The sequence below is a fragment of the Erpetoichthys calabaricus genome, chromosome 6 (genome assembly GCF_900747795.2).
Source record: "Erpetoichthys calabaricus chromosome 6, fErpCal1.3, whole genome shotgun sequence".
NCBI lineage: Eukaryota > Metazoa > Chordata > Cladistia > Polypteriformes > Polypteridae > Erpetoichthys > Erpetoichthys calabaricus.
The window spans coordinates 112,941,132-112,967,158 of NC_041399.2; the positions used below are offsets into that span (position 1 = coordinate 112,941,132).

Below are 26,027 nucleotides of genomic sequence, written 5' to 3' on the forward strand. Positions count from 1 at the left end.
TTTGTTTAAATGATTTCAGTCTGGCTTTCCTCCATTTCACAGTACAAAGACAGCTCTGGTTAAAATCACCAATGACCAGCTAATGGCACTTGACTCTGGGCTGTTAACCATACTTGTGCTCCTTGATCTGAGCTCTGCCTTCGATGCAATTTCTCATGATACTCTTCTTGAGAGATTAAAATCAATTGGTATTATTGGCACTTCACATGCCTGGTTTAAATCTTAGAGATATTAATCGCTCAGACTGTACACAGTTTGTACAATTAAAAAAATTTCGGATCACAGGTTCGCTCATTTGTTAGTAGTGTTCCCCCAGGGCTCTGTCTTGGGTCCCCTTCTATTTAATATTTATCTTCTGCCCCTTGGTCATATCTTTAGGAAAATTAGTATTCATTTTCACTGTTATGTTGATGACACCCAGCTCTATCTGTCTACTAAGCCTGATTCCAGTCTTCCACCTTCTTTCCTCTCTGACTGTCTGCAGGAAATTAAATCATGGGTCTCTGCTAATTGTCCAAAATTAAATAGTGACAAAACACTTCTGGTGGGAACTAAATCTGTTTTGGATAAATGTGATATTTCATTGACTATTAATAATTCTCTAATTTCTTTTTCCTCCCAAGTTAAGAGCTTAAGTGTTATTCTCGATAGTACCTTAAAATTCGAGGCACATATTAATTATGTTACTCAGTCTGCATATTTCCATCTACATAATACCAGCTATTGACGTCCATCTGTTTTAGCTACCAGCACTGCTATTCTTGTTCATGCTCTGGTCTCGTATTGATTATTGTAATTTTATCCTTTCTGGTCTTCCTCAGAAACTCTTTTACAAACTCCAATTGGTTCAGAATGCTGCAGCTTGTATTATTACCAGATCCCTTCCATAGAACACATTACTCCTGTCCCTCAACAGCTTCACTGGCTCCCTATTAAATATCACATTGATTTTAAAATTCTGCTTATTACTTACAATACCTTTCATAATCTGGCACTTCCTTATCTTTCTGATCTTCTTCACATCTCCATTCCTTCTGGTATTCTTATATCTTCTTCCTCTGTCAATCTTATTATACTGTAGCTCCTGCTTGCTTGTCTACCATGGGGTTTAGAGCTTACAGTCGAGTAGCCCCTCGTCTCTAAAAACTCTCTCCCACAAGACACTCGTAATATCAACTCTCTTTCTACCTTTAAATCTCATCTTAAAACATCTTTTTAAGATGGCTTATTCTGTATGATAATTTTAGCTGATAAATTTAAATTAATTTTATTATTGTAATTATTCTGGTTTTATTGTACTGTAATATTTTATTAAATTCATGTTGCAACTGTTGTTATTAATGTGCTCTGTAAGGTGTACTTGTGTGCCTTGAAAGGCACCTATAAATAAAATAAATGATGATTATTATTATAGCATAGTATTTCTAACAGTACATTGTTCCCTTATTCTGCTTTACTGCTGCAAACTGTGTATTGTGTTGTGACATCCACTAATATTTCTTTTGCCCTGCTTAGCACATCAGCTCCCATCCTTAGGCCTCCACAACATTAGATTTGCAGCATATCAAACAGAATGACAAATTCTGCCCTTTTTATTATACTCTGACCAAAAAAAAAAACAATTGCTCCCATGAATTTGCAACAAAACTACCAAAGCAGATACTGAATGTATATAATTATGTTTGCAAGTCCAGTATACATATAAGTGCCTCTATGGTGGCTATGCCATGGGCTTAGCAAAAAAACAAGATCATAGGAGGTAGTCAAATCATGGTGACCTTGGGACACTATCACTGTCAGGATACCCCAAAATGAATGCAATGACCTTGTCATAAGTTAGTTTGATGGAGGCCAAATCATTTATCTTTGTAAAGTCAGCTGGTCAAACTAAAGTATCACAGCACATGCATGAAGTATGGATGGAACAGTGGAATATTGTTGTCAGCAAAGGATACAAGAAAGTTCTTGAGGCAATGGGAAAAAGACTTATGACACAAAGAGATTCACAACTAGAAGAAAAACGGTAGACTGGGTAACAGGCCTGTACAGTTCTAAAGTCAACTCTTTCTACTGATAAGACAAAAATGTTGCATCTCCAGTAGGTACCAATTCCCAAAATGGAGATGTCACTGTCAGATTTGAGACCTCTTTCACAGGTGGTCATTATAACAGTGGCCCACACCTACAAACCACAGCTTTTTAGTCAAAGAATAAATAACAGATCTCTTTATAAAAATACTATAATAAATACAAACTAACTCACATTAGAGTGACTTATTAGAAAATACAGAGACGTTGATAGTTTTAATTGGATGAGAAGATTTAAAATTAGAGCTGTGTACTGTTACTCAGTAAAAGTGACAACATAAACTTCAAGAGCAAGTAGCGCAAAGCAGAAAAGATTGAAAGTGGCATGAGCAAAACTGAAATAATGCTGGCTATAGGCATGTTCCTCACACAAATGAAGTTACAGATAACAGCATAATGAAATAAAAAATTCCAAATTCATTTTTAATTTACATTGTATAAAAAATTTTTATGAAATCTAAATTCCTGTTTTAGGTATAAAATCTATTATGAGTATACATAAGGAATCATCTTTTTACATCACCAAAACGTTAATATTTTTATCCTTAAATGTATGATTTTTTTCTAAGTTTAAATACCATTACATTTAAATTTACATTCACATGAAGCAGTGCTCTAATACCTTCCATGAAAGAGCCACACCAAATCATTGCATACATAATCAAACTCTCCACTTTTCTTAACTTGCGCAGGAACCCAGCAACAAATGAGGAAAGGTAGGAAAACGCCCTGGAAGGAGCACCTTTCTGACATAGTCTAAAAATACATAACATATACAATATATAGACAGACAACACACAATCTTGAATATATGCAGTTACTGTATATAAAAATAATAAATGCACCACATACTAAATGCTAAATAAACTAAAAGCTTGCATCACAGTTGAGAGTTGTTTATTAAACTTACAGAAATTCAAGGGACAAAAAACTTCAACACAATTTTTGACCATGCTCTGATACTGGCCCTAATTAAGTACAGCAACAATGAGATGTTTGGTCAAAAACAATTTTTGGCAAAATTACTACTTTAAGAACAATATAAAAAAAAGATACAAGACAAACAGTGCAGTTGTTAATCTTATAGTCTGTACCATGTATTGATTTAATTCTCTACATTCTATAAACGCGACAGATTGACTGGTAAATTGAATTTAACATCATCTCTTCTTTTACATGTGAAAGATGTTTAAGGAAACATTCAATTAAGGTGAACAAATGTCCACCATCACCCTAAATGTTTACCTTGTGCAATGGTCTTGCGAAGCTCCAAAAGGCTGCGAAAGCTCAGTGAGGCAACATGGGGTTTGCCCCAGCGGTCTGTCTCCTCCTCTACATCCTCTTCAAACTTAATCCATCGTGCTGTTTCCCTCCATTGCATTTCTTGGTTTTTATCCAGGATTAGCTCATTCAGCTCTACAAATACCTGGTAAAGTTAACAGAACACTTAAGAATATTGTTTAAATAATATGATCAAGTACAAAATTTCCCAAGGTGAAATTTACCAGTATCCCACATAAGAAACTTCAATATTTTACAATGTCCTTGAGTGGAAAAAAAATACCAAGATTCTTAAGTGCAGATAAATTTTATTGCTCAAATAGTCAGGTTACATCTTTTGGTTTTACATAGACACCCTACCTCTTTTTATTTGGTGTATAAAAAGATACTATAGTCATTACACAGAAAAATTTAATATTTCACAATTAAATAAGATATAAATTTAAGTTATCCCCTCCTAAAAAAATACATTCCCTCTAATTTTAAACTATATGAGGAGTCTGTCACATGTAAAATAGTATCACAGGCTTCTCAAGCCATTGAATGTTACTGCAATTGAGCTGACCAGGTTATTAGAAGCTATTATATCCGATTTTAAAAACATATTCTCTAGTCTTGATGTGCATGTCAAATATGATTGTATCGATGATTCTGTCTTAGAATTTAATTCTTCTTGTAAAACGGTATTAGACTCAATTGCTCCGCTCAAGACACACTGTAATAATGGAAGACCTGCTCCCTGGCTAAATGAAACTATGCGATCGCTGCGCTGCACCTGTCGAACTGCAGAATACCGTTGGAAAAAAGATGGTCTGATTGTTTCTAAACAGATTTTTAGGACTTCTCTATTCAACTTCCAGTTTGCAGTTAAGAAATCTAAACATGATTTCTTCGCTGATTTAGTTTCCCATCATTTTCCGAATCCTAGGGTCCTATTTAATTCAATTAATGTGGCCATTCACCCCTCATTCTGTGATGGGATTAAATAGCAGTGCTCTTTCATGTGAGCAATTTCTTTTTTTCATTTGTCAGTAAAATTGATAAAATTCACTGCGGTATTGTTCCAACTGACTATGAACTTCCTACTATTAATAATGGTATTGTATTAGACTCTTTTGATCCTGTCTCACTTTCACAGCTAAAAAGAACTATTGACACCCTTAAACTTAGTGGAAGCCTTTGATGTTTTGGGCCCATTTTTACTAGCCATTATCAATGATTCTATTAGTGAGGGGGTTATGCCCATATTTTTTAAACATGCTGCAGTGCGTCCTGGTCTAAAAAAGGCAGAATTAGATCCTAGAGTTTTTGCAAATTTTCACCCCATTTCCCAATTGCCATTTCTGGCTAAAATATTACAAAGAATTATTTATAATCAATTGGTTGATCACCTTAACTCAGGGGTGGGTAAAGTCATTCCTGGAGGGCCGCAGAGGCTGCAGGTTTTTGTTCCAACCCAATTGCTTAATAAGAAGCACTTATTGCTCTAGAAACACTTCTGCTTCATTTTAGTTATCTCCCTCATTAAGATTTTGAACCCTTATTGCTTATTTAAGTCTTAAACAGCTGCATTCTCGGTTTTTAATTGCTACTTATTAGCAATAAGATGCAAATGACAAAAGAAACCAGCAGTTATCCATTTTGCTTGTTACCCTTTACACCTGTGTGTATTTATCGTGCAATATTTGGTTTAATTAAATACTTGGATGGAAAGAGAAGAGAAAAAAGTGAAGGATTGACAATTACTCATCCATTTTACACTTCAAAGTATTTGAATGATATCCTTAGAATGGAAAAAAAAATCTAGGATATGAGAATGACTTGACATAGCAGAGTTAAAGCACTAACAAGCTATGAAATTAAATTATTGGCAAGGATTGTTTTCTAATTAAGCAACTGGGTTGGAACAAAAACCTGCACCCACTGCGGCCCTCCAGGAATGACTTTGCTCAACCCTGCCTTAAAAACAATGATTTATTTGAGATCTACCAATCTGGCTTTAGGCGTTATCATGGTGTTGAGATGGCCCTCCTTAAAGTATTCAATGACATCTCTATTATTACTGACTCAGGTGGCACTGCGGTCCTTGTCCTCCTGGACCTGACTGCTGCCTTTGACACTATTGACCACGACATATTGGTGTTGCGGCTTGAACATCTTGTTGGGATTAAAGGGGCTGTTCTTAACTGGTTCAGGTCATACCTAACTGGTAGACACTTTTCAATGACTTTAAATTCCTCTTTTTTGTCTACTGCTCCTCTTAAATGTGGTGTTCCTCAGGGATCCATTTTGGGTCCTATCTTATTCTCTATATACCTTCACCCTATTGGAGCTATTTTTTAGGAAATGTAACATTTCTTTTCACTGCTATGCTGATGATACACAGGTTTATATTCCCGTCTGCAACTCTGCAATAAATCAACTGCACAACTGTCTTTCTGAACTAAGATCCTGGATGGCTAATAATTTTCTTGATCTGAATCAAAATAAAATGGGAGGTGCTTATAAGTGGGTCCATCAGCTAAAGCCCAAATTGGTCTTGGACTTCTTGGCTCTTTCTCTGTCTCTTGCAAACCTCAAGTCAGCAATCTAGGTGTTATATTTGACAGTAACCTCTCTTTTGAGAAACAAGTTAATTCTGTAGTCAAGAGTTGCTTTTTCCAGCTTCGTCTATTAGGTAAGATCAAGCCTTTTTTATCTTCTAGGGATCTTGAGAAAGCTACTCATGCTTTTATCTTTTCTCGCCTCAATTACTGCAACTCGCTGTACAGTAATCCCTCGCTATATCGCGTTTCGACTTTCGCGGCTTCACTCTATCGCGGATTTTATATGTAAGCATATTTAAATATATATCGCGGATTTTTCGCTGGTTCATGGGTTTTAGTGGACAATGGGTCTTTTAATTTCTGGTTCATGCTTCCTCAGTTGGTTGGCCCAGTTGATTTCATACAAGGAACGCTATTGGCAGATGGCTGAGAAGCTACCCAATCAGAGCACGTATTACATATTAAATAAAACTCCTCAGATTTATTGTGAGCACGGGGGCTGTTCGCTCCCCTACAGAATATGGCTGCTGCTCAAAAAATGCTGAAAGACTACCTTCACATTGCTCCCTTCCTTGCTGGGTGTACTTGTGGTTTCTTTGTTGCGCGATATGCTTCCCGCACGGTGCTTCACATACTTAAAAGCTCAAACAGCACCTATCGATTTTTGATTGTTTGCTTTTCTCTCTCTCTTGCTCTGACATTCTCTGCTCCTGATACGCACTCCTTTGAAGAGGAAGATATGTTTGCATACTTTTAATTGTGAGACGGAACTGTCATCTCTGTCTTGTCATGGAGCACGTTTAAACTTTTGAAAAAGAGACAATTGTTTGTTTGCAATGTTTGAATAAAGTTCCTGTCTCTCTACAACCTCCTGTGTTTCTGTGACCCAAGCATTACAATATAAAAATAACCATATAAACATATGGTTTCTACTTTGCAGATTTTCACTTTTCGCAGGGGGTTCTGGAACGCAACCCCCGCAATCGAGGAGGGATCACTGCATTTTGGGATTAGCAAATCCCTGATACACAGGTTACAGTTGGTCCAGAATGCTGCTGCTCGCTTTCTGGTTGGGGCAAGAAAGTATGACACTGTTTCTCCAATATTAGCTTCTTTACACTGGCTGCCTGTCAATTTTCAAATTGATTTAAAAATCTTGTTGCTAGTTTTTAAATCTTTACATGGGCTTGCTCCTGCCTATTTATCCGAATTGTGTGTTTTACACCAGCCATCCAGAGTGCTTAGATCTTCTAGTCAGTTGTCTCTTGTTGTTCCTCGTACCAAGTGTAAAACTAAGGGGGACAGGGCTTTTGTAGCTGCTGCTCCTCGCCTGTGGAACTCTTTACCTCATCACATAATGGAGTTATCTACAATTGAACTGTTTAAAACAAGATTAAAGACTCATTTCTATTCACCTGCATTCCGTGACCTTCAGTAATACTGATGGTTTCCTCATGGTGATTATGTAACATTATTTCTATTTATTATTTATTTTATTTATGTTCATTTATTTCTATTTATGTTATTCATGTTAATTGTATGTTTTTTCTTTAATTCTATTATTGTAAAATACTTTAGCCACAGCATTCCTATGTTGTTTTAAATGTGCTATATAAATAAAGTTGACATTGACATATAAGTAGTGAAGAGGGAAACAATTCACACTAAATCTCAGCAAAACCTGGAGCATTGTTTAGCAAAAAAAATGGTGAAAGTGTTTTTCCACAAGTGAAATTCACACCATTACCACATATATTTTCATCTCATCTGCAACCTTTTTGTCCATGGGCAAAAGTAGAATAGGAGGTGCAGGCAGACAGCAAGTTCATGTACTTTGGTGGCACTTCTCTACTAGTGAGCTTCCAGAAAGATCCTGGCTTTGACTGGCTAACAGAACTGGGAAAATTAAGTGCACATAGTGTTACCTCTGACCCCATATGAGCAGTAAAAGGTGGAACTGGTGCCACAAATGTGCAAGCAGACAGTGTATGAGGCAAATGAAGGAGATGGTGGTGGTTTCAGCTACAGAAAACCCTCAGGGAGAAAAAATCTCTACTTTCCAACAAAAAATAACTAGTGTTTTCCATTTCTCAATTGCAAAGATTACTTGCAAATTATATGTGAATTTTAGGGGTATTTTAGTGAAACCTTACACAAAATTAAACTCTACTGTTTCACTGATCACTGTATTTAAACAAAGTGCAGATTTGTATAGCTCAATGTTACAAGATTAAAATATGCCACTTGAAAATCTCATAGTCTCTTTGATATAAACATTATAATCATACAAACACTAACAAGACTGCAATCACACAAAATTGACATGACCACAAAAAAATGAAATTAAGCTCATTAAAAACCTAAATGTTTGAAAAAAGTAAACACTGACACAGGACAAAGATTTTAAGGCCAAAAAGATTAAAAAACAACATAATTCATATTAATTTCTAAAACACCAGCCATTCTTTCATTCTGTTAACACTGAAACTTATATTCATGATGTTAGGATAAATGTCTGCTAATGTAAGAATCACCCTTTATACTACAAACAGCATTCTGAACTTTTCTTTTCCATGCCTCTTAAACATTGCTAGAATAAGATCAACTACACTGTTTGCATTTTTTTTGTAAATCTGTTAACCTGACAAAATCTGTGTGTTATTTTACTTCTACAATTACACTGCTTAAAAAGTACTCAAACATTTACCAGGTTAAGTAACGTACAACTATGTTAGTGTTATGCATTATAAAATATAGATGAACTTGGCAAGGAAATTCAACACAAATGAAGAAAAAAAATCTCAACAATGGTGATTTTGTATCTAAATACTTTAATGAAATTTTTATAATTTATAATATATAAACCTTACTGTATATTTCCTATGCATATTAATTGCACAGTATTTCCATGTGCAAACATAACAATGGTAGTGTATAATTTTTTTTTACTAGTTTTATTAAGCCTCACCTTTTGATGCTCAGGGTTGTCCTTTATAAAGTGCAGCAAGACCATGGTCAGTGAGATGGTTCAGGGGCATGTGCGCCAGCCCCTGCCACCATACCGTTTGTGTGCTCTGCAACGCGATTGTACAGGCCTTCCTAGAACAACCTGCTGTTTAAATAAATCATCAGTGACTGATTGAAACTTTCAGTCACTTCAGGTGTTAGGTTACTAAAGAAGGTTTTTTTTTTTTTATTTGAAAGGTAAGAAGCCTATTCATTTTTAATTGCTGTCAGACCTGTTGATGTTTTTTCACATTTTTGAGCACTGAGGTGAAGTTGATCATTTCTGAATTATCAAGACATGCCCTCTCTAAGGACAATGCGTGAGGAACAAGAAACAACCAGCTGCTCTTAAAATATACAAGTAGAAAAATAAGACCAAGAAAACATTTGTGCATATACAGGTTTTTACAGAGGCAAGAAAAAAGTTTGTGAAATAACAGGGTGTCTGCATTAATTGGACACAGAATGTGATCAAATCTTCCACTAAGTCAGAAGTATAGATAAACACAATATGTTTCTGCAAATAACACACACAATTATAAACTTTCATGTCTTTATTGAACACACCTGTCAACATTCACATTGTGCTGTAAGAAAAGTAAGTGAACCCTTAGATTTAATAACTGGATTAACCTCCTTTGGCAGCAATAACCACTACCAAAAGCACTTCTGGAAGCAGTGGATCAGACCTGCACAATACTCAGATAGAATTTTGGACAATTCTTCATTACAGAACTGCTTCAGCTCAGCCATATTTTTAGGAGGTCTATTGTGAATGGCTATCCTAAGGTAATTCCACATCATCTCTATTAGGTTATGGTCTGGGCTCTGACTGGGCCATTCCAAAAGGCAATTCCATGTTTTTTAATCCATTCTGTAGTAAATTTACTTTTACGTTTAGGGTCATTGTCCTGCTGTATCACCCAACTTCTACTGATCTGCAGCTGGCAACAGCCACTTCTACAATTTCCTGTAGGATACCTTGACAAACTTGGGAATTCATTTTTCTCTCAATGATGGCAAGCTGTCCAGCCCCAGAGTCAGCAAAGCAGCAATTAATCCTGATCATTCCACTGTATTTCACCATTTGGATGATGTTGTGCCCTTTTTATGCCATACATACTGCTGCATATTCTTACTGAACAATTCAACTTTAGTTTCATCAGTCCACAAAATATTTTCCCAATGGCATTGTGGGGTGTCAAGATGTTTTTTTGGCTAACTGCAGTCTTGCAGCAATGCCTTCTGGACAGCAAGTCACCTTTTGGTGTCCTGCCATGGACACCATACATGTTCAAGTCTTTAGCTGTTCTCTTGTTTTTTTATTTTTATTTTTTACCTCATTGATTATTCTGAATTGTGCCTTTCGAGTCAACTTGACTGGGCACCCATTTCTAGGGAAAGTAGCGACAGTACTGATCATTATCATTTAAACAAGGTTTGCCTAACTGTGGACTGGCTATCTAAACTCTTTGAAATTACTTGGCAACCCTTTACACCTTTATGCAAATCAACTACACTTGATTGTAGATTTTCTGAGATCTCTTTTTTGTGAAGCATTCTTCACATCAGCAGATGCTTCTTGTGAATAGTAAATTCAAAATGTCTTTTGAATTGTCTTTTTGACAATGAAATGTCTTTTTTTCAAAAAAGAGTCTTTTTTACAGGTCAAAGTACTTGTAAACAACATCTTTAATTTTGTTTTATTGATTGGACTCTAGGTTTGATGACTCATGACTCCAACTAGCAATTAGTCTAGGGGTTCACATACTTTTTTCAACATACACCTGTGAATGATGTATTCAAAATGTATTAGAACAAAACAATAATTTGTGCGTTTTTACTTAAAACAGATTCGTTTGTTCATTATTGCAACTAAAATGAAAAACTGACCATATTTTATACATGAATGTAGTTATTTCCAAGAGGTTCACATAATTTTTCTTACTTGTGAGTATTATTTATATATATATATATATATATATATATATATATATATATATATATATATATATATATATATATATACACACACACATACACACACACAGTGTTCTCTAAAATTACTGTGTGTATATATACAGTATGTGTGTGTGTGTGTGTGTGTATATATATATATATATATATATATATATATATACACACACACACACACACACACACATACTGTATATACACACACACACTGTATATATACAGTATGTATATTTTTTTCTAACAAGCTGCCATTTCATTGATTTAAAAATACAGCCAAGACATTAGGAGTGTTGCAAGTGGCCAACTATAGACTTGTAAGGCATCTGTTTCACAAAAAAAGGACTCTCACTTCTTTTTCTATCTTGGATCCAGTTTGTCTTTATCTTTCAGTAATGGACACCTTTTTACTGAAATCTTCAGTTTCCATTAAATAACCCTAATTTCACAAAACAACAATTGACTAACATTTTTGAGAAAGCAGTTTTGTTTTTACCATTTTGTAACCCACAATTAAAACTTATCAATGCTAGTACATTGCAACCCAAGGAAAGAAAATTTACATGCTTTACTGAACAGAGTAAATGGTTTCTGCCATGCTAATATAACTAGAAATGCTCCTCTAATAATTAATAAGAATGTAAAAATAATTAATTAAGGGTGTACAAACAGAGTTTACTAATACAGTGGTATAAATGGGACTTTGCAGACATATGTGAATAATAATTTATAACCCAGTCATTTGAAGCAGTATTGGCCATCTACAATATTAGTAGTGTCTGCAATATTAGTAGTAGTTTCTGTTTTAAATTAATTTAATGGTACGTTAAATAAAAAAAAGTGTTGATTTCTGTCAAAGACATGAAAATTTCTATGTGATTCCAAAATTCTGAACAATAGTGTATATATAAGGCAATACAAATGAGTGAGCATAGACCTAGAGACATACAGTCTATACGTATTTGGACAGTGACACAATTTTCATAATTTTGGCTCTGTGTGCCACCACAATGGATAGAAACAAAGCAATTATAATGCGATTGAAGTGTAGACTTTCAGCTTTAATTTAAGGGGTTTACCAAAAATATTGTATGAGTCGTTTAGGAATTTCAGCCATTTTTCTGCATAGCCCCCTGATTTCCAAGGACTCAAAAGTATATGGACATTTGACTGACAAGCTGTTTCACAGCCAGGTGGTAGCAGTTCCCTCATTATTTCATTCACTATTAAGCAGGCAAAAGGTCTGGAATTGATTCCAAGTGTGGAAATTGCATTTGGAATCTGTCATTGTGAACTCTCCATGCAAGTAAAAACAGTCCATCATTAGGCAGAAAAAAAAAATCTAACCCATCAAATCAACCATTTGGTATATTCTTAAAAAGAAGGAGAACACTGGTGAACTCAGCAACACCAGATGATCTGGAAAACCACAGAACTACAACAACATTTATTTATATAGCACGTTTTCATACAAATTATGTAGCTCAAAGTGAAAAAGCTCTAAGTAACAACTGTGCTGGATGACTGCAGAATTCTGTCCTTGGTAATGAAGAACCTCTTCAAAACATTTAGCCAAACCAAGAACACTCTCTGGGTGGTAGATCTATTATTGCCAAAGTCTACAATCAACAAAAGACTTTATAAAAGTAAAGACAGAGGTTTAAACACAAGGTGAAAAGCACTGGTAAACCTCAAGCACTGGAAGGACAGATTAGACTTTGCTAGGAAACATTTTTTAAAAACCTGTCTAGTCCTGGAACAAGGAAACAAAGATCAATATATACTAGAACGTTGGGACTACGGAGAAGAGAAGAAATGGCTCATGATCTGATGAATACCACATCATCTGTGCAACATGATGGAAGCATTTTTATGGCATGTTAATGCATGGCTGTGAACGGAAGTCAGTCACTAGTGTTTATTGAGGCTATGACTGCTGGCAGAAATAGCAGGATGAATTCTGAAGTGTATATAGCTATACTATCTGCTCAGATTCAGCCAAATGCTGCAAAACTGATAAGACAACACTTAACAGTATAGATGGACAATGAGCCAAAACATACTGAGAAAGCATATCAAGTGCTTTTCAATGTAAGGAAGTAGAGTATTCTTCAATGGTCAATTGAGTCAATCAAGTCAGTCAACTGACCTCAACCCATTTATATATGCATTTCATTTGCTGAAGATAAAACTGATTGCAGAAAGTCCAATGAACAAGCAGCAACCGAAGACAACTGTAGTAAAGGACTGGCAAAGCATCACTTGAGTGGAAACTCAGCACTTGCTGGTGGCCTGGGTCCCAGGCAGTCATTGACTGTAAAGGATTTTAAACCAAATACTGAAAATGATCGTTATATTTACGATTATGATAGTTTGTCCAAATACTTTTAAGCCCCTGAAAATAGGGAGACCATGTATACAAATGCCTGTCTTTTCTAAACAGCTCATACAGTATTTTTGTTAACCCCTTTGCATTAAAGCTGAGTCTATACTATCACGTAATGATTGCTTTGTTTCAAATCAATTTTGGTGGTGTACAGAGACAAAATTATGAAGATTGTGTCAATGTCCTGATTGTAGCATATCAACTTAATAATAATTTCTGTTTAGAATTATATTTATGATTTGCAAATGATTTAATTAAAATAGTTATTCCTTTTGATTACACTCCTAAAGTATATATAAAATACACACATATATGCCATATCCCAATAGGCATACAGATTAGGTTCTCAGATGACTTTAATCTTGTGTGGTGTGATAAAAAGTGAGACTTATGATATGCTGATTTTCACTTTGTGCTTGATGCTACAAGCCAACTATGTCTGAAAAATTAAAGAATGAATTAAAGACCATTTATCTACATTAAAAAAATAAATCAATAAAAACGCATTTTGGATGTTTGTTATTTTTGTTCCTGAAAAGTGGCACTGTGTTTGTTTGCACTTTTCTGTATGTTCAGGCAGGCAAAACATGAGGCTGTATTACTTTATTTTTGAAAGAAATATATAACCAGGAGAAGTAATGACTGAAAAGCAATGACTACAAGAAATTGCTTTATTAATCAATTACTTTTTGTTTGTTTGATTTACTGCTTCACATCTAACATGTGTTAATTAGGCTGAAGACAAGAACTGAGAAATGAAAGCTGTATTTGACCTAAGTATAGCTGGCATTTCTGCCATCTATTCTCTATATAAGTGAGAAATATTGAATAGGGAAGTACTCTACTGTACTGACTTTCAGTAGTTAGATATACAATCCTTTCCACCACATTTTGAATGAAATTACCTATTTCTTATACATCTTCTTAAATAATGGCATTATGTAAAAGAGGATAATAGTTCAGCACCTCTCAAAACAGGCAATAGTAAGTACACACCTCATGTGGCGTGCGATCTCGACTCTTGGTTCTCATCAGAGGCTCCTTATGATCCTTGCTGATATGAACAACTTGGCATTTTGTGCCTTTCCTGACCAAATGTCTCCTGACACCTGGGACATCTTCAAATCTGTGACCTGGAAATGATTGAGAAGTGCAAAAGGCTCTTTAAAAAGGCAGAGGGGCAATTAAAAGAAAAACAAAGTGGTTTTGCTTTTTTTAAACTTTATGGTGGTAAGTAAACAGGACATAAATCTCAGATTTACTCTAAAGAATTGCTGCAGATGGAAAATTAATATTTCATATATTTCACATAATCCACTTAAATCTGTAACCATGAACTGCTCTGTACTAATCCATTTAAACCATATTGTATGCATGTAATAGTTATATTAACAATACAATGGGGTTGTTTTCTTCTACCATACTTCTTGTTGGGTAAACTGTAAAAAGGGGAAGGTCTAGAGATTAAGAAAGCTTACAAAAGATACAGTAATTATTAAACTCACACCAAGCAAAGAAAGATAGGTCCACTGCATAATGGTATGCTGGAAGGTCAATGGTTTTGCAGCCATCACTATAGGACTCCTTGAGAGGTCACTGTCATGAATGCCTTGTATTTTAATTTAAAACAAGAGAGAAGAAAGTGTTCCCAGGAGGGACCATATTGAACACTGCATTGTGGTCTTGAGACTGACTATAAATGTGAAACCAACATTAACTTAGATTTGAGTCCAAATCCTAAATGTTAATGTCTGTTTCATACCAAAGCCTACAAAATATTGCATCAATGGATGAATTTAAGAAAAATATTCAACTGCAATCATAAGGGCAAAGGAGGCTACTCTGCTACTAGAGGTGTTGGACATTCATTTTCTTCTGTTATCATTTATATTTATGTAGTAGCTTTGAGAAACACTATTTAGTAACCATACAGTTAAAGTAAGACTTGCTACACAATCCTATATATGTAACAATAAAATAGAAGGAAACACTAAAGTTAATGTGTCTGGTTACCATTAACTGTTTGGATTTTGAGAAAAACCCTAAAAGCCCCAAAGTGATGAAAATCAAAATTGAAGTGAAAGAACTGTACTGCTGAGAAAAAAAAGTTAGCCATTAACAGAAAAGTTATAAACATCATCAGAATAGACAAAAAAAAAAAAAAAAACCTGGATCATCAGGTGACCCAAATGAAAGAGCTTGCAACACACCACAGGGCCACTCTTCATCCGCTTTAGCCACTGGCAGTGCTGCAGAGAAATGTCACACAGCTTGAGAAAGCTTAACCAAAATCAGACGTCATAATCTGCTCAAACATTTTTTCTCTAAAGCTTTGGACGTTTTGCAAATACCTACTTTAAAAATGTCAGGAATTGTTTTGTGTATTATAAGAGGAGACTGGCACAAAAACAATGTATTGTTTATCATTAAAACATCCATAAAGATGCAGTGAGATTAATTAATATTTTATTAATTAACTCCATTTGTTGTTTTTTCATTACTTTCATGTTGGCCAGTATCTAAATTGTAAAGTTCACTGTGCAAATTGGGGAAATCTTGCAATTAGATGGTGCTCAGTAAATACTGAACTCATTAATCACCATCCAGTTTTTAGACAGTCCATTACAAGGTCAAAGGGAGCTAGACCCTATACAGGCACCAATTACCAACCGCTAACACAATGCCAATTGATTGATATATAAACACAGACTGCCATGTTCATCCATACTCACTCTCTATAAGATGATTTAGATATGTCAGCTTACCTAACTTGCACATCTTTGGAATGTGGAAGAAAAACTAGTGTGCCAGAAAACAAAATAAGAACACAGTGTGCAAACTCCACAGAAGCATTTAAGGAGCAAATATCTGCAACCTAGGACTCCAGAACCATCAGGCAGCAGCACTAACATCTATGGTACCATACTCTCAACTGGTAAACTAACAAATATAAAAACAAGGGTATTTCAAAAAGCAAGGTACAGTAGTTAACATGCCAGCTTTAAACACCGACTTGCCTGAACAGGCATAGCTGTTAATACATTATAGGCAGTTAAAGTTCTTCAGAAGGTGAACAGTGCAGATCGTCTTGAATTATGGTCAAACACTGAGGTGCTACTGTCACATGTCATAGTAGTTATGGCAGGCCATTCATCAGAAACAATCATTCTGCTGAAAAGTCATCTTGCTGCATACCAACACCAAACCATACCCTAAGAATTTCAGTTTCTACTACAGTGCGTTGTTTTGGAGGAACTGGGCCTCCCCACCTCCACACTGACATCCATGTTTGGTACTTTGAAAAAGCATTTGATAGTACAGCTAAGTGATTAATTCTGATGGTGAAACACAGAACGATACAACATTCTGACAATGATTTCACCTGCGTAGAAACAGATGCCTCAGTGTCATAGTGGAAAATAATACCTGGTCAGCTTTGGAAATCATGTGAAATAGTGGAGGTTGACTTTTTAGAAAAAGAAAAAAAAAATCTACCAGATTTTGGAAATGTTCTTGTAGTACATATTAAAAAATAAAACTTTTTTAGTTTGTTTTTTATGAACAACAATCATAATTTTATCAAAATCAATTTTGCTAACAGTAGGTACCTAATATTATGAAGTCTGCAACTTAAAACACAATGCAATGTTTATGCTCTTTAAAACCAGTCTGTACAGAGGTCAAAATTATCCAACATTAACACCTTCATTCAGTATGTGCTAAATGGAGCTTACCAAAGGAATTTGGTGTAGCATAAAGTTTTTGCTTTGCAAAGTGTGTAACCTTTCAATCCCAATTTTTAATATTCAGCTGGTTTGCAATCTGACTCCAGCAAAATGCAAACCAAGGTCTGTTAGACAAACAAACATTGCAATATGGTTTCACCACATGAAAGTCATTAGAAAAATATATTACAAAGGTAAAAACAGGAAAGGTGGAGTATCACAGGTTCTGAATTTAACAAAGAAGGTAATCTTTAGAATGAATCTGAATGCTGAAAATTAGGAAATCTCATGGACAGTCATAAAGATACACCAGATTTACAGTTAACTTGCGCTTTTGTCTTAATTATAAAAATAGTCTAATTAATAACTTATTCTTCAATTGTTCTCTGTTAATTTTGTTAACTATTATCTAAAAAGGAAAAAAATAGTGCATTTGGTAAAAAGAGAAACAAAGCATATTTGACTACCAGAAGCAAAAGCTATGTTACTAAGACCATTAAAATCTGTGCTCGGAGGCAGACAACTCAATCACTCATTTAATGGATACTTTCTAAATAGCAATCCACCGATCTACCCATTTTCTGAATGTATATTTTTTACAGTAAAGAAATCACAGTAAAGGTGGATCATTAAGTCAAAAAATATAAATCAATATCTTTCCTGGCTTATGACAAAAGAATGTGAAGTCAATATAAAGGCAACTGGTTTTACAAGTGATTGTGAAAGGTTTTTGTTTTTGTAGAATATTGCAATTCGTAGATTTTTGTTTGTTTGCTATCTTCATAAATGCAAACACTATGAATTCTATAGTATATAGTGGCTCTAAGATGCATTCATCCCCTCTTGGGCTAAATAAGTATTGAGCTGATATTACAACCATTGTATTTCAGCAGGAAGAGGCTGCCACCACAAGGTGGCAATCTATTCTACAAATACTAGTTGGATACAAGTGTGAAGCCCACAGTGAATTAATTGGAGAGTCTAGGAGACACAAGTGAGAGTATCCCACTGAACTGCTACTACCAGCATGCAATAAATGCAGTAGTCAATGTAATTTCAAATTGCTTTTTAACAATAACCTAAAAATAACTAAGGAAACCTATTTTATCATGAAGTTCTGGCTGAACACATTCACAATCTATACATTCTGCAACACGCATTGGTGATCCTAATCCTTTCCCTGTTCTGTGTGTAAATGTACTATCTTGTTGATTTTAATGCCTATTGTAAGAATGACATGGGTCAGATTTTATCATCTGTTCAACAATTTTTGTAATGCTCACAACTACAGAACACATTGTGCAAGTTAATAAATACACGTTTTCTGTACAGAATGACATTTAAGACATTATTAACTATTTTTCTGAGTCAAAAAGCTAAACCACGAGTCTACCAATCAAGATTCAATTAATTTTCCACAAGCTACACTTAGCCATTTCCCATATCCTAATTTACTGTTGTGACCAAGACTCTATTTACAGTAATTTATTAGAAGGTTGTGCAAAAATTAAGAATATACACATATGGACTAGAGATGTATGTCTCTTAAAAGGATGGAATATGAAGCAGCAGTTTACAGCACCAAAATGTGACCGAACACTGTGGCCTTGTGACTAGCCTTTAGACTGTAAACCACACGACTGCTGATTTAATCCTTATTACCGACTCTCTAAGTGATTCTGACCAAATCACTTAATCAGTGCTTCAATTACATGTATAGAGATGTTTTTTTGCACTTGTCAGGTACTTTGAATAAGTGCCGTCTCAATAAATTAACAAACAATCCTTAAACATAATGGAGGTGATGTGTTAATTAATGTGTACTAAGATGATTTGTATTGAATTTAAAAATAGAACATTAATATAAAAAAATAAAGTTAAACAAAAAAACACAGAATTTACATTTTTGGGTAAGAAACGAGCAGCAAAACCTATGAAATATATAATTTAACAGATTAATTATTATTACATGTTGGAAATAATTTATATATATATATATATATATATGTATATGTATGGTGGAATATATGTAAAAATAAGATTATAACATTGGTGCATTTATAGTTAAGCTATTTATTACGGATACTGAATAAATCCTAAACATCATGTAGTAGTAATTCTAACAAAACATGAAAAATATTCACAAGCCAATTCAGTTAGTTTTATTTATCTGCATTATTAGTATACAAAGCAAAGGTAAAAAGTCACACTGAAGTTTAAAGGTTGAGTTAATGGAATGGCATGATTGTTGCTTTCTCTGTTAATATGCCTTAATGGGCCAGGTGTTAACTCTGAGCCCATTTTAAAAAACATGCTTTTTGTTTGGTACTTTAAATTCACTTGAGTCACCTGAAAGTATTTCTTTGCTTCTTACTGATTCAGTTCTGAATCTTTCTATGTAGAGATATAAAAAGATAAATTAGATATACTAAATTCAGTGAATGAGTTATTTTAGTACATTTCCTTTTTAATCAAATTAAACAAATTCTAGAAAATAAACAGCATTGTTTATTTTTTATTTTTTTGCTTTAGTTTATTGAACATACTTGAAGTTGCACACTAAATGCACAGTCAATCATTTTATAATTATTGTCTTTTTATATTATTATCTGCAAGGTCAGAAACAATTGCTCTAATAGGCTGTGTTTTGATCTTAAAGCACTCATTTTTCTCTTTTTTTAAAACATTGGTAGTAAAAGTAAAGTGTCCAGGAATGCTACTGGAAGATGTATTTCTGATTTGTACTATTTGCTGCTGAATGTAGCTATTCTGCAACCTTGACTGGCAAAACACTGGACACCACAAACAAAATGACTTATTTGTCATTTTTCTGCAAAGAGAATTAATTCATACCTTTACCAGGAAAAAACAAATATTGAATAATTACTGTGTAGCCCTCTGGAATTAATATCCTGATTTAACATTTGCATTCAGTAAAGAGTGGATCTGTTTGACCTTCCACATCGGAGTAAACTCTCAATGTCAACTGTGGAACTAAAACTCAAAGTAGTTCGTAATGACAACACTTTAAACAAAAGCCATCTGTTAAGCTTATCATAGCATAAATAAACTAAACTAAATCTTATAAATCAGATTCCTAAAAACATATCTGAAAAGGCAAAGGGAATAAAATATATTGAAAAATACAAACTGATTTTTGGTTTTCATGAATGCTGCAATCCTCAGTTTTTCAGAGTTTGGGCTAATGTAGCAGACTTTATTCTGTCAAGTTTATAATGAAATCTTCTTGTGTTTTGCATGAATGTGTTACAGAGAAAAAAAAATATCTTAATACATCTATTTTCTTTACGGTCTTTCTCTTGGACAGGACTGTTGGCTGTGGGACACCTACATCTATCTTAGAAACAACAGGTGTTAAGGTCACTTCACAAAAAAAAAAAACTGCATAATCATATTTAGCAGTCTATTAAATGTCTGTATTAATAATGAATTAGTAATGAGACTCTAATCTGTACATTTGAAATATACCAAATTAGATTTTCATATTTCCCAACATTGCTTGCTGCTAGCATTGTGGTTAATACCTTTAAATTACTTGGGAACAACACATTCAAGTAAGATGCCAGGTCTTTACAAACCAATACTCACTCTTTATCCCATCCAAGTCCACCTTAGCCAACATCTGTGCCTCACTTTCATCTGTAGGGATTGTCTGGTACCTTGAATCCTCCACACCTGTCATGCTCCCAATACGTCGTCGCTCCCGTAGGTCGTAGTTGCGAAGAATGGGCTGGGACTTGGAAGCGGATGGCAGGCGGGTTGAAACACTGCTCTCCTTAGGCGTGTGGCCTGCTTTCCCTCCTCCATCCACCAGTGGGCTCCTAGTGGCTGATGTGGGTCCACCTCGAACATCCTTCTTCCTGAGAGAATAAATAGAGGTGGTCAGGGAGGCATTTGGAGGGCGTGGGTAGGTGGGGAGGGAGAGGGAGAGCGAGAGAGAAACAGGCAGAGCATGTGTGTATTGTACCAACCTGTGATTGCACAGCAGACAGGTCTATCTGGCATGCTTCACTCAGTCAGTAGGCTATTCACGTTGAAATAACTTCAATTTTTCTTCATTAACTGCTGACTTGCTAGTCAGGATATACTCTGTTCAGCCTTTCTATGGACATTTGCTACTCATATTGCTTAGGGTACTACATCAACAGTACCTATTTCAATTCAAAAAGTAAGTGAGCATTCAAAATGGTCCTCAGCATAACCTCTCATTTCCCTGCTGCTGTATGTGCTTCTCAAAAGCCAAAAGTATAAAAATGAAGTTCAAAATGCCAGGTTTCTTTAAGTAAAGGTGGTTTCATAACTGGGTTTTATGTTTAAATCGGCCTTTCAGAGTCTAAAGAATGCAATTAAGAATTAACTGCAGACTACCATTGAGGGCTTTTAATTTAATAAGCCAGACTATTCATTCAGCAGCGATCCCTTGCTGATTCTAGTTCAGTTTTAATTCACTGGAATTTTTGCTATGGTGTTACTATTTATAACACTTACTCTGAAACTTGTTTTAGTTACTGTTTTAAAAACAGATCAAGTTAAACCTTACAACTTGACAATCCAGAATCTTTACTTTAGATCTAATCTTGTCATTCATGTGTGTTGGGGTTTATGGTATGCCAGAGTGGCATATTCTACTGAAGGTCAGTTTTCTTGCAGGATGTGTTCTGATCTCAATACTACAGAACTACTAAGTCAGCCAGAATAACCCATGCACTGCTACTGGGGATATGACCTTATAATAATTATAGGATTTCAGGTCTTCCACACTGGCAACATAACCAGTTAGGGCTGTGCTGCCAATTTAGAAGACCTGTATGACTAAAGCCAATGCCACATTATGTGACTTCTAGTCTTAGGGTAGGTCGGATTTGACAACTGCAGTTTCTAATCGCTGTACCCTATCATTTTAAATGACTGAAAATTACTAGGCATGTGAAATTATGCAACTACGTACCAACTTTTAAGCACAATTGTGCTCACCTGTTTCTGACAACTCACTCCCGTTTCTGCCTGTCCAAGCCACTGCTATATGAAGATGTAACAAAAATAGACATTTTTTCCCCCAGTCTGTTGTAGTACATAAAATCTAAGATATCAGACACACTAACTTCTCTTCTGCTTGTGAGGTCGAAAACACCAAAGCTCATTATTCCTCATCACCACATTATATGCATTGTACTTCCAAATGAGCATTCATGGGCTAATAGAAATTATGCACACAAAGCCAGCCCCTACAACTAAAGAAATATTTAGACATGTTGAGTGAATTGTTGTCAGACTAGATTGCTGATCTTCACAGAAGCATACCGTAGACTGTCTCTGACTCGCTTAGATTATGTAAATAAAGGCTATGTTTGGAAGTTGCTAGAGAAGTCATCGAATGTGACATGGCCTTAACATGTGCTTTTCTAATATGCTTCAAAAAAAATGCTTAACTGTGAATTATTTGCTAATTTTTAAACAGACTTTAAAGTAACCAATTAGCGCTTTTTTTTTTTGTTAAACAAAAACAAATACACTACTGATCAATTGTGTACACAAGGGCACCTGTTATCCATTGAAAAGCTTGTTAAGGCTCAGCTACTCAAATAGATTTGTTATTCATAAAAATTGATCTATTTGTAAAGAATGATTACAATAAAATGAATAAAAAAAAAAAAAAAAAAAAAAGATTTGTTATTCACTTCTCTCTCAAATAGATAAAAGTATAGCTTCTTCTTCACTCACTCACTTAGTCATGCTGCCACTGCCACCAGGTAAATACAGCACAAGTCCAATTTTTGTCTCTTTCTGACTGTTTAGTATATAGTATGTAAAGTCTGCTGAGTTAATTAAGGCTATTTCTGCACTATTATGTTTTCATTTAAAAATGCAAATACTAGTCTACATTTTTGCCTTTCATCCACGCTACACAAGTGTTTTTAACCCCTGAAAACACTGTTGAGGACTGTATATTTCTAAAATTTGGCTCAGCATTGCAGTGTGTATAGGTGAAAAATGAGAGTTTTGTAAACAGACTAATTACCCTCTGAATGGTTTGTGCTTATTACATGGCCCTTCCCTGAATGGAACCTGCTCATTATAAGGTTTCATTCCCCGACTGGTCATCTTTCATGGAAGAAAACCATATTCTAACATAGAGGAGTTACTTTTCATGGCACTTGTTGTGTGGCTTACCTGTATGTACCTAAATTACTTCTTGTACAGTCTGAATGTTGTATAGATGCACAAAAAGTAAATAATTTACCAGCTATTACAGTTTTGAGATAAATCCCAAGGCCAACAGCATAACCATCCCTTTAAGAACTGGGTAAAGCAGTGCTTGGTGGGACAATTTTGCAAAGGAAGTTTAGAATGTTCCTTTAGAATGTCTAGGACGTCTTTGCTGATTCTCAGTGAAGGAAAGAAAAAACAAATGTGTGGACCAAGACTGTTTTCATTTAAAAAATGCTGTTTTTAAATGAAAACATATCAGTGTGGATGTAGCATAAGAGTAACAAATCTCTTAAGTTAGTTAAAGCTGTCTCAGAATATTATTTTCCACATCTTTCCTTTTGTATTTTTTTGTTTACTGTATTGTGCTCCACTTCTGTTAACTTATTTGTTATATGTATTTACATGTGTTATATAATACTGTGCAAAAGTTTTAGGCAGGTATGAAAAAATGCTGTAAACAAAGAATGCTTTCAGAAATATAAATAATGATTGCTTATTGTTATCAATTTACAAAATGCAAAGTGAGCGAACAAAAGAAAAATCTAAATCCAATCAATATTTGGTGTTACTACCTTTTGCCTTCAAACCAGCATCAATTCTTATAGGTACACTTGCACAAAGTCAGGGATTCTGTAGGATTATAGTCAAGTGTATGATCAACCAATTATACCAAACAGGTGCTAATGATCATCATTGTCACACGTAGGTTGAAACACAGTCATTAACTGAAACAACAGCTGTGTAGGAGGCTTAAAACTGGGTGAGGAACAGCCAAACTCTGCTACCAAGGTGAGGTTGTGGAAGTTTCATGTCATGGCAAGATTGAGCACAGCAACAAGACACAAGGTAAGTTATACTGCATCAGCAAGGTCTCTCCCAGACAAAGATTTCAAAGCAGACTGGGGTTTCAGGATGTGCTGGAAACGGGCAACGTTGAGGATCGTATATGCAGTGGTCGGCAAAGGAAACTTAGTGCAGCAGATGAAAGACACATCAAGCTTATTACCCTTCGAAATCAGAAGAAGTCCAGAAGTGCCATCAGCTCAGAACTGGCAGAAATCAGTGGGACCCAGGTACACCCATCTACTGTCCGGAGAAGTCTGGCCAGAAGTGGTCTTCATGGAAGAGTTGCAGCCAAAAAGCCATACCTCCGACGTGGAAACAAGGCCAAGCGACTCAAGTATGCATGAAAACATAGGAACTGGGGTGCAGAAAAATGGCAGCAGGTGCTCTAGACTGAGGAGTCAAAATTTGAAATATCTGGCTGTAGCAGAAGGCAGTTTGTTCGTTGAAGGGCTGGAGAGCGGTACAATAATGAGGGTCTGCAGGCAACAGTGAAGCATGGTGGAGGTTCCTTGAACGTTTGGGGCTGCATTTCTGCAAATGGAGTAGGAGATTTGGTCAGGATTAATGGTGTTCTCAATGCTAAGAAATACAGGCAGATACTTATCCATCATGCAATACCATCAGGGAGGCGTATGATTGGCCCCAAATTTATTCTTCAGCAGGACAACAACCCCAAACATAGAGCCAAAGTCATTAAGAACTATCTTCAGCGTAAAGAAGAACAAGAAGTCCTGAAAGTGATGGTATAGCCCCTACAGAGCCCTGATCTCAACATCATCGAGTGTGTCTGGGATTACATGAAGAGACAGAAGGATGTGAGGAAGCCTACATCCACAGAAGATCTGTGGCTAGTTCTCCAAGATGTTTGGAACAACCTACCGGCCGAGTTCCTTCAAAAACTGTGTGCAAGTGTACCTAGAAGAATTGATGCTGTTTTGAAGGCAAAGGGTGGTCACACCAAATATTGATTTGATTTACATTTCTCTTTTGTTCATTCACTGCATTTTGTTGATTGATGAAAATAAATGATTAACAGTTCCATTTTTGAAAGCATTCTTTGTTTACAGCATTTTTTCCACACCTGCCTAAAACTTTTGCACAGTACTATATATATATATATATATATATATATATTTGTAAATTATTTTGTCTAAGTAAACAAAAAAGAGAATAAATATAAAATTACCTTCCTGTTTGCATCAACTCATTGACCAGGCTGAACCACACAGCAGTCTGGGTAATATACTGAAATGGGTACATTCACATTACACAGAATTCATATAAAAATCTATACACAAAGACATTACATTTAAGGCACAAAAATACACCAACAGAATCCCATTTTCTGTTTCCTTCTACATGCTCAGACTTGCACATTTTGTGTTTTACTTTTAAATGTGTTCACACATGTTCTACTCATTTTTAGCAAACTGGTAAAATTACTTTCTCAAAATCCATCCTGGAACAGGATGACTTAAGAGTACCAATAGTTGATTTTTAATTGCGCTAGAGAATTGAAAATTAATGTAGTAAAAATGAAGACACCTGTAGGAGCATGAATGATAACAGTATAATCCATCCATCCATCAATTTTCCAACCCGCTGAATCTGAACACAGGGTCACGGGGGTCTGCTGGAGCCAATCCCAGCCAACACAGGGCACAAGGCAGGAACCAATCCTGGGCAGGGTGCCAACCCACCGCAGGACACATACAAACACACCCACACACCAAGCACACACTAGGGACAATTTAGAATCGCCAATCCACCTAACCTGCATGTCTTTGGACTGTGGGAGGAAACCGGAGCGCCCGGAGGAAACCCACGCAGACATGGGGAGAACATGCAAACTCCACGCAGGGAGGACCCGGGAAGCGAACCCAGGTCCCCAGATCTCCCAACTGCGAGGCAGCAGCGCTACCCACTGCGCCACATTGCCACCCT

At 35.5% G+C, this 26,027-nt stretch overlaps 1 protein-coding gene across 3 annotated transcripts in view; it reads right to left on the reverse strand.

Annotated features, from left to right (window-relative positions):
- slc4a2a (solute carrier family 4 member 2a) overlaps positions 1–26,027 on the reverse strand; it is a 384,353-nt gene that overhangs the window by 38,972 nt on the left and 319,354 nt on the right. For all 3 annotated transcript variants that reach the window (XM_028803867.2, XM_051928815.1, XM_051928814.1), the window contains 3 exons: positions 20,616–20,887; positions 14,278–14,414; positions 3,334–3,514 (listed from right to left, as the gene is read on the reverse strand). In XM_028803867.2, the coding sequence (XP_028659700.2) occupies positions 3,334–3,514; positions 14,278–14,414; positions 20,616–20,887 (590 nt within the window). The remainder of the gene's footprint in view (positions 1–3,333; positions 3,515–14,277; positions 14,415–20,615; positions 20,888–26,027) is intronic.